This window comes from Coffea arabica, chromosome 7e (genome assembly GCF_036785885.1).
Source record: "Coffea arabica cultivar ET-39 chromosome 7e, Coffea Arabica ET-39 HiFi, whole genome shotgun sequence".
NCBI lineage: Eukaryota > Viridiplantae > Streptophyta > Magnoliopsida > Gentianales > Rubiaceae > Coffea > Coffea arabica.
Genome location: NC_092323.1, coordinates 41,824,793 through 41,839,685, shown reverse-complemented (window position 1 = coordinate 41,839,685; position 14,893 = coordinate 41,824,793). Strand labels below are relative to the sequence as shown.

General features: G+C 34.0%; 1 protein-coding gene across 1 annotated transcript; it reads right to left on the bottom strand.

Moving 5' to 3' along the window:
* Positions 1–9,116: 9,116 nt before the first annotated feature.
* Positions 9,117–14,484, bottom strand: LOC140004582 (putative late blight resistance protein homolog R1A-10). The gene is made up of 3 exons (XM_072060252.1): positions 10,371–14,484; positions 9,443–9,518; positions 9,117–9,311 (listed from the first exon to the last, which is right to left on the bottom strand). Exon 1 carries the CDS (start codon positions 14,344–14,346, stop codon positions 11,032–11,034), a length of 3,315 nt encoding a protein of 1,104 aa, XP_071916353.1. The 5' UTR covers positions 14,347–14,484; the 3' UTR covers positions 9,117–9,311; positions 9,443–9,518; positions 10,371–11,031.
* Positions 14,485–14,893: the final 409 nt, after the last annotated feature.

Genomic DNA, 14,893 nt, shown 5'->3' with positions numbered 1-14,893 from the left:
CTGTCTCTGCTTAGTATTTACTGCATAACAAGTGTTCTATGCAAGTCACAGAGATTTTAACATATCAAACAGTTAAATTTTATGGTTCTTTACTCAAAAATAAGAGAATCAGTTAAAATTTCTGTATTAGTCAGACTGATTTATAGAAAAGTCACGAAAAAAGTCTAACTAGCACAACTGGTTTGAAGGATCAGATCAACGCTGTATTAGCAGCATTGAGGAAGATTTCAGAATTGAGATGATATATGACAAGTATTACTTTAACGCATGATAATTACAAACACTTATTTTACAGTGTTATTGATGTATATTCTATAGAATGATTTTTTAAGCCATCAATGGAATTAGTATCGGAAATCCCTGAGAGCAGGGTGAAGATCAAAGTGCTTTAAGAGGAGGAAAGCTGTGATTGCAAAGCGAACTACCGTAAAGATGCTAAACCTGTGGTTTTCCATGAATTTCACGTTTTATGTTCCCCCTCCTCCCAAGGCCCTTTTTGATATTTTTGTGCCATTTTTGGCTGTAAACTATTACCTCAAAAAAACAAAGATATAAAAAATGGCTAGCAGTTCCATCAAGAAAGAAAGGTTTGGAAATCGGAATTACATTTGATATGCATTAGCAATTCAACATTGGTACGAAATTAATGTTGCACCATCATGTCTCATTTTGTAATATGACACTTTAAATGTAGACTTTTTTACTTTGGACACTTCATTATTTGTATCTTAAAGTCCTGCCTGCTTCCAAATTTGAATAACTTCAAACATTGGGGACAATAAGAAGTTCACTTACCTCCCCTAAACTTTTGAAAGTCTCACATGCGTCCATTATCTGGCATTTTTGTATGCCATGTCAACCCAAATCAATAAAGGATAAACAATTTCAAGAGAGAGAATAGAATTTTGTACCATATTGCCCTTTTGTGTTGCAACAATTTGTTTTATGATGGATTTGGATTGAGAGATTTGATGAAAATTTGATATCCTCTCAAATTCTTCTAGGTCATTTGAATTACTTCGGAGGCCTTTTGTTTTAAAATCCACCATTTATTTTACTGCTTGAATGCATTCAATGAGTAGTGAATTCCAAAATCATATACAACCTAAGTAATCCAAAATATTTAGAAGTGTTTGAGAAGATTTCAAATCTTTCTTCAAATCCCTCAATCCAAGCCAATAATTAAGAAATTTTTAATTGTATTAAAAGTTGGAGACCAAAAGCAAAAGACTAGATGTGACACCCTGTATTTTTTTTTACATTTATTTAGTTATATAAATTTAAGATGTTTCAAGTTTTAAATACAAATTTCATTTTTGCAAAAAATGATATTACTAGTACATTGTTTTTTCTAATAGCATAGTTACCATAACTAGAGTGTATTATCAAAGAGTTCTTTCCTAGAATTATAAAAACTAGAGTAACACAATCATTTGCTAATCGATGAAAAGACCAAATTAAGTATAGGAATTGATAAATTTGATTTAATGAATTGCTATATATTACGAAGAACTAATTCTTATGTTTAAAATTGGAGAAAGAAACTAATCATTAGAATTGCAATAAGCATGACTTGTTTATTAGACTTGGTCTTTTTTTGTTTAATTTTTCTTTTAAAGATTTTCGTCATTCTTTGTAATTGATAAGTTGAAGGTTAAACAAAAAATGAATAATATGCATGAGGGATTCCTAGAACTCAACTATTGAATTAATGTCAATCTTATCCAGAAAAGCAAGAATAAAATGCAGGCAAAGTTGAAGAGCTTTTTTGAAATTTATGTGCTATTGATTATGAGAAAATGGCGATGTTACAAGTTTCTTATTAAAAGCTTGGAAGTTTATACTAAAATATATAAGAGCATGGTATGAATGATTAAGTGATTTTTTGATTGAAAATGGTTTTAAAAGAGGCATTGTTGATACCACTCTTTTCACTAAACATAGTTCAAGTGATCTTTTAATTGTGCAAATATATGTGGATGATATTATATTTGGTGCTACTAATGAGAGTTTGTGCAAGGATTTCTCCACAATTATACAAAAAGATTTGGAGATGAGCATGATGGGAGAATTAAATTTCTTTCTTGGGCTCCAAGTGGTTCAAACCCAAGATGGAACGTTCATTAATCAAGCAAAATACACCAAAGAGTTGCTCAAAAGATTTGGAATGGAAGATTCAAAACAAGTTGGAATACCTATGTGCACATCTACCAAGTTTGACAAGGATGAAGAAGGTACAAAAGTTGATGAAAAAAAATATAGAGATATGATTGGTAGTTTACTTTACTTAACTGCTAGTAGACCTGATATCATATTTGTTGTGTGCTTGTGTGCTCATTTTCAGTCTTGTCCAAAGGAATCTCACTTGAATACGATAAAAAGAATTTTTAGATACCTAAAAGGTGTGACGACCCCACCTCCCCCTAGAGCATACCCCAGGGTTTAGCGGATCGCCTGCCTAACTCTCGTCAGAACTCACTCACTCACATCAGGTAAATAGGTTGCAACCTTGAGAGTAAAAGAAATAACAATTCTCAAGTTTGAAACGTATAAATACATTCATTTCTATTTCAATCATTCATACAATCCCAATTGTATCAAAAGATATGAGTTCTAGATACATTTAACTCTAGTCGAGTACTAGTGCGAGTACAATCGTAAAATTTTAAAAATTAGACTATACTAACCTTTACCAGTCTCACGCCCTCGCTCGTATTCCCTGTAAGGAAAACAAATAGTTTGGAATGAGCTAAAAATCCAGTGAGGTTTCAAATAGCAAGTTGACCATTATTCAAAAGTACAAGGATCAACGTAGCAAAATAGCGAGTATAAAAAGTTTATAAAAGTGAGTAATAACACTTCAAGTAGCAAATCTCAAAATGAGCGAGTATAAAGTTTTTCAAAAGAAACAATAACCCGATAAGTAACAATCATGTCAAAGTATAAGGATACGGATGGTTCTCAAGAGCCAAGTTCCCCTTTGCTTCACCAAAGTTTGATCAAGTAGTAGTTGACACTCCGTCAACTTTCAAGTAAAGTAACCGGTTCAGTAGAGTACCATTTAGTTACAATTTCCGTCCACCATCCAAATTCCCTATTGGGTCCAAAATCCTCAATAAACACTAGTGGTAATACTCAAACACACCGATTAGTCGAGGAGATAACACTCCACTCGACAACACTAGATACCCATGATTCGTTATTTAATCGACCAAACCCTTGCCGGCTCGACTCAATTAACTAGCCAGTGGGGTTTGGGTCCCCAAGAAGTCGATGAGATAACATCTCCAATCGACAGAATCAAGATAAAAGTACGGAAACGAGAATGAGAGGCACCTCCCACTCAGATTGAGTGTGGTACATGCTACCGCTCAGCACTTACAAGTCAAGCACAAGTATATCAAGTCAATTGCAACAATAAACAAATACATATCTTATTAGAGCAAGTGCGATAAAATACACCCTTACCCGATCATACCAATCAAATATCATTCGATCACATTGGTCAAGTATTGAAAACAAGTGTCAAGTTCAGCCTTTTTTTGTTTTTTACCAAATATGATATTGGTTAATCTGTACCTATATTATGGAAAAGGAGTTATTAAAAAAGTGCACTCTACTGCTAGTCGTATACTACCTGGACTGGTGGATCCAAAGGATCTAGGTTATCCTTGTCTTTTTCCCTTTTTTTTATTTTGTTGATACAATATTTGCTAATCTACTCTAATCCTAACCCAACACTATGGGAAGTTAGGGGTGGCCAAAAAAGTATATTTGAACACCTTTTAAATTAAATGCAAGATAGGGGATTAGATCTCCCAGACTGTATTGAGCATCTTCTGTATTAAATGCAAACCAAGGATTCCATCACCTAATGTACAAACAAATGAAGAATTTAAAGGTACTATTACACAATCTAATAGGATGACATGTATCATTAGTAGTGCATTTAATCCAGAAGATGCTCAAGTGCATTCAATTCTTTTTGCACGAACAATTGTTAGAATGGGTGAGGCTAGTTGATATATATAAAGTTGGCACAGGAGAACTAAAAGTTGGGAGAACGGACAGTTTAAGTGAAAAATAATCATTAGGATTACCATTCTTTGATAGATTTTGGGTTTTTTCTTTCTAAACTTTTTTGCCTAAAAAGTTTTAGAATAGCAAGGTGATTTAATATAAGATTGGCATTAGAGCATTTAGAGTGGATCAAAGGGGTGTTTAAGTGAAAATATAATTTTTAGAAAATCAAAATTTTAATTTTATAAATTTTGGTATTTAATCTTCTAAATTTTTTCCTAATAATTGTTAGAGTAGTGAGGGTATTTTAATATAATGTTGGTATTTAAGGACTTTAAAAAAAACTGGGGTGTAGGAAAGGGGGTTTAAGTGCAAAATTAACTCCTAAATAGCAATTATCTTTATTGATCTAAGTTTTTTTAATTAGATTTTTTGGTCTAAATTATTATTCACCTACAAATAAAACCATTCAAAAGTGTAACTTATGTTATTGAAATGAGATTTATGTCTTGAATTGTGTAACCTATGTAATGATTAGGTTTATGAATTCATTTGGTGAATTTTTTACCATTATACAATGAATCTAAACTTTTCAATTTGTCTAAAATATGAGTTGTTAGTTCGTTTTAATGTTGGTATTTTAATACTCCTAATTTCTTAGCCTATAAATAGAGGCGTCTATCAGCCAAATCTGATATATATTTTGCCATCTTTAGACTATTTTCTACTTTTTCTTCCTCTCACTACTATTAAAGTTTATAAGGGCAAAGATCAGTGTTGTGTAATGTTTCTGTTTTACTCGAATAGTGTAGATTGGAATAGACTACAGTGAAGAAAATGTTCGACTATTGTATTTTGGAGACAACGTGATGAGACCTATTACATTGGAAAATACTCTGTAGGGGCGCAAATCGTCTTAAAAAAAGCAACCTAGTCCGTGTCTCAATCCACGCCAAATTAACTTTTTATGGTTCAAATTATTTCCAATTTTTAATGCAATATTGAGGTATGAGATTTTGTTAATTTTTTGTTAAATTTAATTGGAGAAATATTTCTAACTAATGTGATTATTTTAGCCCAAAACCAACATATGGGTCAAATAGAAGGACTAAAAATGTACGAAGGTTTTAAGTGCCAAAAATTTTTAAGATAGACATTCTAATTTGTCAATTTCTATTTTTTTGTTCTTCCAAAATCTTTTAGAACAAATGATGTTACGTAGTGAGGATAATACTTTCACTTTGTATGCTGCGATGGCGAATTTTTGTCATATGTCACTTATGGGTAGGGGTGGCAATCGGGTCCAAATCGAGTTGGCGTGTCGGGTTGAGACCCGGATATAACAGAAAACCCGTTGACCCGAACCTGCCCTGCCAACCTGAAACAGATTAGGATACCTGACCCGAACCCGAAAATTTCGGGTTGGCAGGTCAACCCGAAATGACTCGAAACTTAATTTTAATTGATTAATTTACCACTGTAATTTCTAATAAAATCAATTTCGCACAAAACTAATTACATAATCAAGTAATACAATTTTAAATAAATAATCCCAAACCAAATCTAAAATAAATTAAAACATCGTAAAAGTGTTTTATCCCAAACCAAATATAAAATAAATTAAAATAGTATACAAGTAAAAAATAATATAATACATTATTTGTCCAAATATAATAATTCCAATTTCACACGAGGTAAATAAATTCATTTAGAATTAAGTGATTAATACCTTTGGAAAAAAATAACTTAGTTTAGTTAGATAAAATAATTTTTATATTTATTAAATTATTTTTAATTCGTAAACGGGTTATCGGGTCATATCGGATCACCCACAGATTGACCCGAATTCGATCCATTTTCTTTTCGGGTTCGACCCGATTTTGACCTGAACCCGCAAAACCTCAATCTAAACCCATTAATTTCGTGTTAAGTTCGTATCATATTTTCAAGTCGTGTCGGAAATTACCACCCTACTTATGGGGGAGGTAAGTGATATTTTTAGAACTATAAGGGTGCTAAATGATATTACAAGAAACTTCAAGGGAGGATTTTTTTTTTTTTTTTGAAAATATTCCAGTTTTTGAACAACTTTAGCAATTAAAAATGTTTTGAAACTTGGACTGGTGATGAACAAAATGAGTGATTGGTTTTGAATTTATAGTTCAAACATCTGGATCACCAATTCAATCATTTTAATGTATTTTGAGCTTGCAAAAGTTTTGATGTATGGGAAATCATTACAAAAATCAAAACCTCTTGGAGTTTAGGACTCCTAAAGATAAAATGGTCCAAAAAGAGTAAAAAGTTCATTCTGACTCCTTGAAGAAAAAAAATTCATATAACTTAAACAAAAATTTGTCTAATCCAATGTAAACCAGCCACAACTTCCAAAAGAGCTTCGAGGTTTAAAATGTGTAATTAAAGTTAAATATTTAAATACACCAGCAAGTAAAATAGATGTGAAATTAGGATCGATTGGAAAAAAGAGAAACAATGATGAAGGATTCATGGCAAATGGTGTACAAGACGAGGATTGGCTCTACTGCTTGTTATTGTGGTAATCTCATCTACTCCAACTTGCTCTCTTTTGTGAACGTATCTCATCTTTTATGCCAGGGAGAGGGACAATGCCAAAATAGGATGCATGGCGCTAACAATAGCAGATTGTGCCCTCATGCCCTTCAGCTAAGAGCAGTATTAACAATGTGAATATAAAGTTTTTGATTCAATGCCCTCATGCCCTCTATAAGATTTAGAATTTGCTTTGAAAAATAAGATGTAAAGTTTTGTAACTGAAGGTGCATTTCATAAAACTGAAGTCTGAAAATCGAAAACTGAAATCTGAAATTTGAAATCTAAATTCATTAAGCTATTGAAATGTTAAATATTAAATCTAATACATTTGAGTATATATCACATTCAGTGATAAGTGAATAATTTATTACTTATTTTTTGGAGCAAATTTTGCCTAGAAAATTTAGTGTCACTTAATTAATTCAAATGTTCAATTTTTTATTATCAAATGCACTTGAATATATTAAAATCTGAATCCATTAAATTTAAGTGTTGAATTAGCTTACCAAACAAGGCCTAAGATTTTGAGAAGCAAAATGAAAATAGAAAGAACTTTGAAGGTGCAAAGTGGAATAAATCCTAAGGGTCCGTTTGGTTGATGGGATGACACAGGATTGGATTAATCATCATGTGTCATCCTATGTTTAATTGCATTTTATACACGGGATGACGCACCTAACCGAATTAATCCCCTATTCATGGGATAAAATAATCCCATGGGAGAGATGGGATTAGTCATCCCGGGATCACTAACAGGTAGGATAATAAAATTTTAAACTAATTTATCCTTACAAAAAATACAAATTTATACTCTTATAATTATATATATATTCCTACTCTCACATGATAATATACTATGAATGGACTAATTTGCCCCTACTACCAATATAACAATATTTGGACTAATTTATCCTTATGAATGATGCAAATTCAAATTAGCTATTATATAGCCATACTCTCACATAATAATATCATAATAAACAGACCAATTAGCCCCTACTAATTCTATTAAAATTTTTGACTAATTTGCCCCAATTCATTATTTTAAAATTTTTGACTCTGTGAATGAGGATTTCAATAAGTTCAAACTCGATCCAAAGAAAAATCTTCTATATTAGCCTGAGTTCGGCTCATTGAAAGCTCTTAAATGAATTCGGTTTTAATTGATTTAACCTTAATTTAGTCAAAACTTGGCCCATTATTTAATTGAATTTCAAATTTAGGTTCAAAAGCTTGGACAAAATCTATTTTTAAGGGCCCGAATGGGCTAAGTTTGAATGAATACCAATTTTTATATATTAAAACCCTTGATTTACTTTATAATTATAAAGTTTTAAACTACTCTATTTTAATAAAATTTATAAATATTAAATTATTTATTAGATTATTTTATTAAATTATTTTATTAATATTTTATAAAATATTAAATTATTTTATTAAAAAGAATCTACAAATTAAGGGATGCTTTGGTTATTAAAATAGTAATCCTTCCTCATCCAATCTCCAACCAAACATAAGATAGGATTATTTTCCAACATATCCTATCTAACCAAGAACCAACCAAATACTAGACAACTTGGATTATTTATCCAGGGATGACTCAATCCAAGATTAATAATCTGAGGATGAGCCATCCCATCTCATCTAGTTCATAAACCAAATGGAGCCTAAAAGGTTAACGTAGAGTGATCTGATAATTAGAAGTGTTACCCTTCACGTCTAGTCAATCATACAAGCTACAGAGAGGACACTATTGTATATAGACAAGAGAAGACTCTTTTTATTAAAAAAAAAAAAAAATTTTATCCTCTCATCCCTTCTCACACTCTTTTTTATCTCATACTGTCAGGTATATCATGTACGTCTTTTTAATTCCAATTGCCATATAAATGATTTGAATCTTGAGTTTGATAATGGAAAAGATTCTAAGAACCCTTTCTTGACCACTGTAACGAGATTTGATAAAGTAATTAAATGAACTAATTAAGTTTTGTGATGCTTCAGTAGTAGTCCACCCATGAAGACTCCGTGAGTTTGTAAACTGCGTCTATACACGCGTATGTAAATTAATAATTTTTTATATATATATATAATGTTCTATTTTGTCAATTTGTAGGTTTCTTTTATGGAACCACAGAAAGGGGGAAAAAGAAAAATAAGGAAAAAATAAATCACAGAAACAAAAATATAGAGAATACAAAAAGAAAAACTAAAACATAAAAAAAAAACCAGAAGAAATAATAAACCCAGTAAGCCAAAAGCCCAAAATCAGAAAAGCAAAACAAAACAAAGGCCCAAACAAAGAAAGAAAGTCGAAAAATAAAGCAGAGGAAACGATATTTGGAATTTTGGATTACAATCATTTGGATAGAAGAAAGTTAACGTCAGCTTTCACCTGGCATTCTGTACTTCCTAGGCTCACAAGTCATAGCAACAGAAAATATTTTTTTTTTTTTTTCATGTAATGGCTTCCTTGTATTAAATATGTTACATGTTATAGAATATCACAATTAGATGTCAAGTTAAATGAAGAAGAATATATATTGTTCAGCAAAAATATCATCCAGCTTCTTTAACTTGGAGAATATTTTACAAACAGATTGTGATGGATCATAAACACTATTAAACATCAGACCAGAAAAGAACATGGAGAACATTTTACAAACAGATTATGATGGATAATGTTGGCTTGATAGAATGCATGACTGTGCTTGCCCCTGCAATGACAAAGTAATACAGCTGCATCAGGTTCAAACCAAATAATTTGGTACAGATGATGAAGAAGGGACATGATCAGCAATTATATATCATTGAACTGAATTAACATACACATACAATTATATCTAACCTGATGAGTGGAATGATCACACCAAATCAAGGAGAGACATTAATGCTTCAGTCTTCACCTTCTGAGGAAACCTGCTCTGGAAGAAGGAAAAATTGCAGTACTACATCAGTTGAATGAAGAGGTATACAGATTACCCAACAAAATAGGTCATCTGGTTTCTTTGATTTGTCATTTTGATCAGTTTGAGCAATAAACCACTTAAATTAGCAAAATAAAACATGAAACCACACACAAAAAAAAAAAGTTTAAGAAAAAATTGCTTCCTTTTTGATTTCCGAAAATATTGCCTATTAAAGAATGAAAATGTTTGTATTTCAGCATGTTGTAGTGAAGAAAAACACATATTAAGTCCTATGCCCTTCCTCTGTTGAAAAGTAACACAACCATAGTTTTTTTTTTTTTTTTTTGGTTTTTGTCTCCATTTAATATTTGTTGCAAAACTGTGATTGTATGTTTCAGCATATCAATCAATTGAATTATGGTTTTTATTGTGGAAAAATAGAAGCAAGTCACACTTTTCTGTATTACTCTTATTTACATACACAAATTGGGAACAGATAAGTGTATCTGGTTTTGAGTATCATATCAGGTTATGCTTTTGCTCTGCTGCTTTTGAGTATCATATCAAGATGTAGCAACAAGGAAGAAGATTTCGGAAATTGGGATTATAGATCCTTACATAAAAATTACAAGAAAATGACAAGAAGAAGATTTTAGAAACAGATTGTGCATCAATGTGTTTCCTACTGCAATCAGAAATTTATCAGAATGTTATGTAGCGGCATCAGGTTTAAACAGATAAAGAATTTAGAAGCCTCCAGAAATTGCTTCAAAATACACATGAATTAACATATCATTGGGACTGATTCAACATGTAAACAAATGGAAAAGAGACATATGCAAATATGCAAATATAGTTTTATCTGACCTGATGAGTGGAATCCCGCTGTACATTCACTCTCGCAATTGTCAACTGCGTGATGAGAGGAAATCGACTCTCTTTCTGAAGAAATCTCCTCTGCTTCTGAGGGAGTTGACTCTGCTTTTGGGGAAAAGATTGTATCTGCTCTTGTTGAATTATCAATTTCGATCTTTAGAACCTCATTTCCCATATCTATCTGCTCTTGTTGAATTTGCTTTACAGAATCTACAACAGACTCAGGACAATTTTTCACCACAATCATTTTAAGAGTCTCACACTCCCCTAAACAGGAAGGGACCTTTTCCAGCTCCGCACACCAGTGCAAGACCAATTGCTCAAGGCGGGAAAAATTATCAGAAAATGCAGTCCAGTTGCGAAATTGCAAATTTGACAATTTTAAGGCTCTGAGTTTAGGGAACTCCCCTTCTTTCATTGCCCATTCTTCCCCAACAAAGCAGTGATCTAGTAATTTAAGCACTTCAAGATTGGGCAGCTTTCCAATTGTTGAAATTTCACTCCATGGCTGAAAATTATATGAGAGAGTCAACTTTTTCAAATTCAATGGGAATTTAAATCCACATCCATCAAAAAGAAACAAATGAAGTGATTCCAGTTGACTCAAACCGTCAAATTCAAGAATCTCCTTGCAATTTCTGATAGCTCCTCTTCATCCGTCGTCGCATTGACAACATTTTAGCCTGCGAATGCTTGGTAACTTTCTCAGTATCTTTTGCAAGCTTTGAGGGGAGGGATCAACTATAAGGTCTAAAGTGTCTAAACGATCTAAATCTGGGGATACTTCAAGATTTTCAACTGGAAAAATAAAACCCTTTGGCCAAAGTCGACGATAATTTGAAACAAGTAGATGACTCAATGTCTTAATGTTCCAAATAGTACTTGGCAGCTCAATACCAAAACGCGGATCTTCTACGATGAGAGTCTCTAACCTTGAGAGGTTGGCTATCGCAGATGGGATGTATCTTATTGCTTTGAGCGCCAGGTATCTCAAGTGAACAAGCAATACTACTTCCATTGGGAAAGAATCGTAATGAAAGCCCAAATTCCTAATATCCAACACTCTGAGAAGTTTAGGTAACAAAATACGCAAATCCTCCTCTTTATGTTTAAAATCATCTTGTCCAAACAAGATCAAAGAGCGTAAATTGGGAAAAATAAGCGTTAACTCCCAAATCTTCAATTCCCTGGCATTGGAAACACAAACTCGGTGGGGGTTGCTTGGTCCAGTAAGACAAAGAGGGTTCCAACTATGAATAGCATATAGAAAACTTTCTTCTTTGGCTTTTTTCACACAAAACTCGTATACCAAATCGTGAAGTAGACAGGCTTTGGCACCACCCACAATTCTTTGTCCGACAGCCATAACTAAACTTCTATTAACTAGAGCCATAAAGTAGTCATGAGCTGCTTCCTCTACTCTCTTTCCTTCAGCCTGTTGCACGAATCTTTCAGAGACCCAAAGCCGTAACAACCTTCGCACATTAATAACCTCATCTTCTTGAAATGCAGCAAAGTACAGAAGACATGGCTTCAAATAATCTGGTAAATGACTATAACTCAGCTCAAGTGCCTTCATGCAGTATTCATCCTCAAGGACCATAGAACTTAGACTTTTTGCAACTTCTCCCCAACTATCTCGTGCAGTAGTAGCAAGAATTCCAGCAACAAGGACAACTGCGAGGGGTAAGCCCTGACAAAGTTTTGCTATTTGAGATCCAACTTCACTTAGTGCTGGAGGACAATCTTTCGTGCCAAATAGCTTTCTCTGCAGCAATGTCCAACTCTCTTCGTCAGTAAGATGACGGAGATGGTGAGGCTCGCTATTAGGTTCGAAATGCAAAGATAAATCCTGGTATCTGCTGGTGAAGAGAATTCTGCTTCCATTGGCATCATTCGGCAGTGATTTTTTCAACAAATTCCATGCCTCAACGTCCCACAAGTCATCCAAAACAAGGAGATACCTGTATCTCAGCAAAACCTTCCTTAGCTTCAGAGCCAAATCATTTTCATCCATTTTAAGGTACTCGTCAGGACTCTTAAAATGAATACTACACAAAAGCTCAACTAACATACTGTGCATGCTATATGTCTGAGAAACACGACACCAACCACGAACATGGAAATGTGACCTAACTGAAGGAGCAGTATAAACTTTATTGGTTAATGTGGTCTTCCCAAGGCCAGGCATACCCACAATGGGAACAACATCCAACTGCTTTGATCCTCTCGTAAGCCGATGAGTAATAGTTTCCACCTCGTCGTCAAGACCTACCAGATCTTCGTCATGCATGGCGACAGTAAATTGCGATGGTATGTGAATGGAAGTCTTGTTAACTCTTTGGGTTTGACCATTATGGATCTCTGGGGCCTTAATCTTCAAGAGATTGATATCTCTAGAAACAGCATCCAAAGAATCTTCACATTTATCACCAACAAGTGCCAAGTCAATCAGTAACTCTGCCTTGTAAGCAGCCTCCATAACATGACTCCAGAAAGCTTGAAGTTTTCCATTCTGATAGCGCTGCTCCTTGATATTTTCCAGGAAAGATCTTAAAAATACGAGATCTTTTTGGATCATTTGGATTCTATCCTGTTGAAAACCAATTGAATCATCAGCCTCATCACACCTTGCTAGTTCCTTGAGATTTTCTAGGAAAGAATCCATGCAGCCCAACTCATTGGGTCTAGGATAATTAAATGAGGAATATGGTGATTTTAGTGGATAATTGTGTGCAACCTCTGCCACCATATATTTGAGAACTTTGGGCAAATGAAACACCGCAAGATCTATTTCCTTAGGCAAGCCTTCTTTGATTTCATTGACAGAAAGGGAGAAGGTCAAAATTGCTACATCAGAGACCACAGCTCCAATAAGATCCTTCATTTCATCACCTAGTTTCTCCTCCTGTTTAAGAAGGATACCCAGGCATCTTATTTCCTCATGGAGTCTTAGTATTTGATCCTTGACTGGAACCTGAAAACTGGCATAAGATCCTAGTAGATCAATAAGATAATCACGAAGAGAACCAATAAACTGGCCTACCACATGATCCTCATTCTTCTGAAGGGCTAAATCATATGATGATCTCGGTTGTTTCTTTGAAGCCGTCAGGACATGGACAAAAGTTTCTCGGGCTTGGAGATCAAGAAGATTGATCTTCTCGTGTAGCAGCTGACAAATTTCAGATTCCATTCGATTGACCGCTTCCTCATCATCAGACAGACATATAGAAATCAGGCGTCCAGCTGCAACTACAGTGTAAGTCAAGAGATCTGTCAGTTGCGAACATTCAAGACCTTGCATTGTCAGAAAGCCAATGAGATTCCTTAAGAGTTTTAGCCTGTGTCTAATTGTATCCCTTAGCTCCCCAACATGTAAAACCCAATGCAGAGTCTCTAAAAGGCACGTAATAAGATCCATAACCAGTCGTGGATCTCCTGGTGAGTAATAGTCGATGAAGATGGCGGCGCATGATTTTTTGAGATCCGTCTCAAGAACAAGAACCATTTTTATCTTTTCCTCGGATCTGGTAATTGCACTTTGAATGACGGAAAAATCTAAGACACGCTCAGTATGAATATGTAGAAAATAAGCAGGCTGAAGATCATGAATCATACTGATAGCCACATCTTGAATTCTGAAGCAAATAATACTACGTCTCAAATTTTCAGACATAATATTACACCTGTCCTCGCGATCGGGCTCCAAAAGCGCTTCGTGGTTCCTCCTCCTCCTACACTTTTTGACATACAGGAAACAGGTTTTCAGTAATCTTACCCTCTTCTCCACGTCCTTGAAGACGCCGCGAAACGCGTGCTCTTTTTCAAGCTCGGCTAGGAAATCTAAAGCAAGATCAAAGCAACTAGTGCTAGTGCTGGAGGAGACGTGATGCGACTGCAGATAATCATCTAAACCAAAATCAAAGCAATTGGCGTTACTGCTGGAGGGGATCTCCATTATCATATCTTCTTTTCACTCTGATATTAGATTTTTATCTGGTTTAGATCCAAAACTTTCTCATCTAACAATAGCCAACAAACAATAGGCCGGACTTTTTTTTCCCACTTTTTGTGTAAATATTGCAAAACACTGTACTATCAGTGTACAGTGTTCACAGAAGATACGGTGCTTCAGAACTTTGCCAGCAACTTCAGTGTAGCGCCAAACAAAGATTCCTCCCAATCTGATGCATTATTGGTGGGCCATGCATGTACCAATTTGGCCGCTTTTTTTATGACCAAATGCGTGTACCAAATTGGACACTTTTTGCAGTCACATCAGTAATTAGATTACAACATTCATGTAATGGTTTCAAGTTGTTCTTAAACATCATTAATTTCAATATTGTTCTTAAACAATTGCTGGCTTATGGCTTTCAAGTTTTCAAACTAATTGTCTAATTTGAATCATAGTGTAAATCAATCAAGAAATAGCTTTGCATTAGTCTTCCTGCTACAATATTGTGGCTAGCGTGTAGCTCTAATTAAATGCTTATAGAGGCACAACTTAT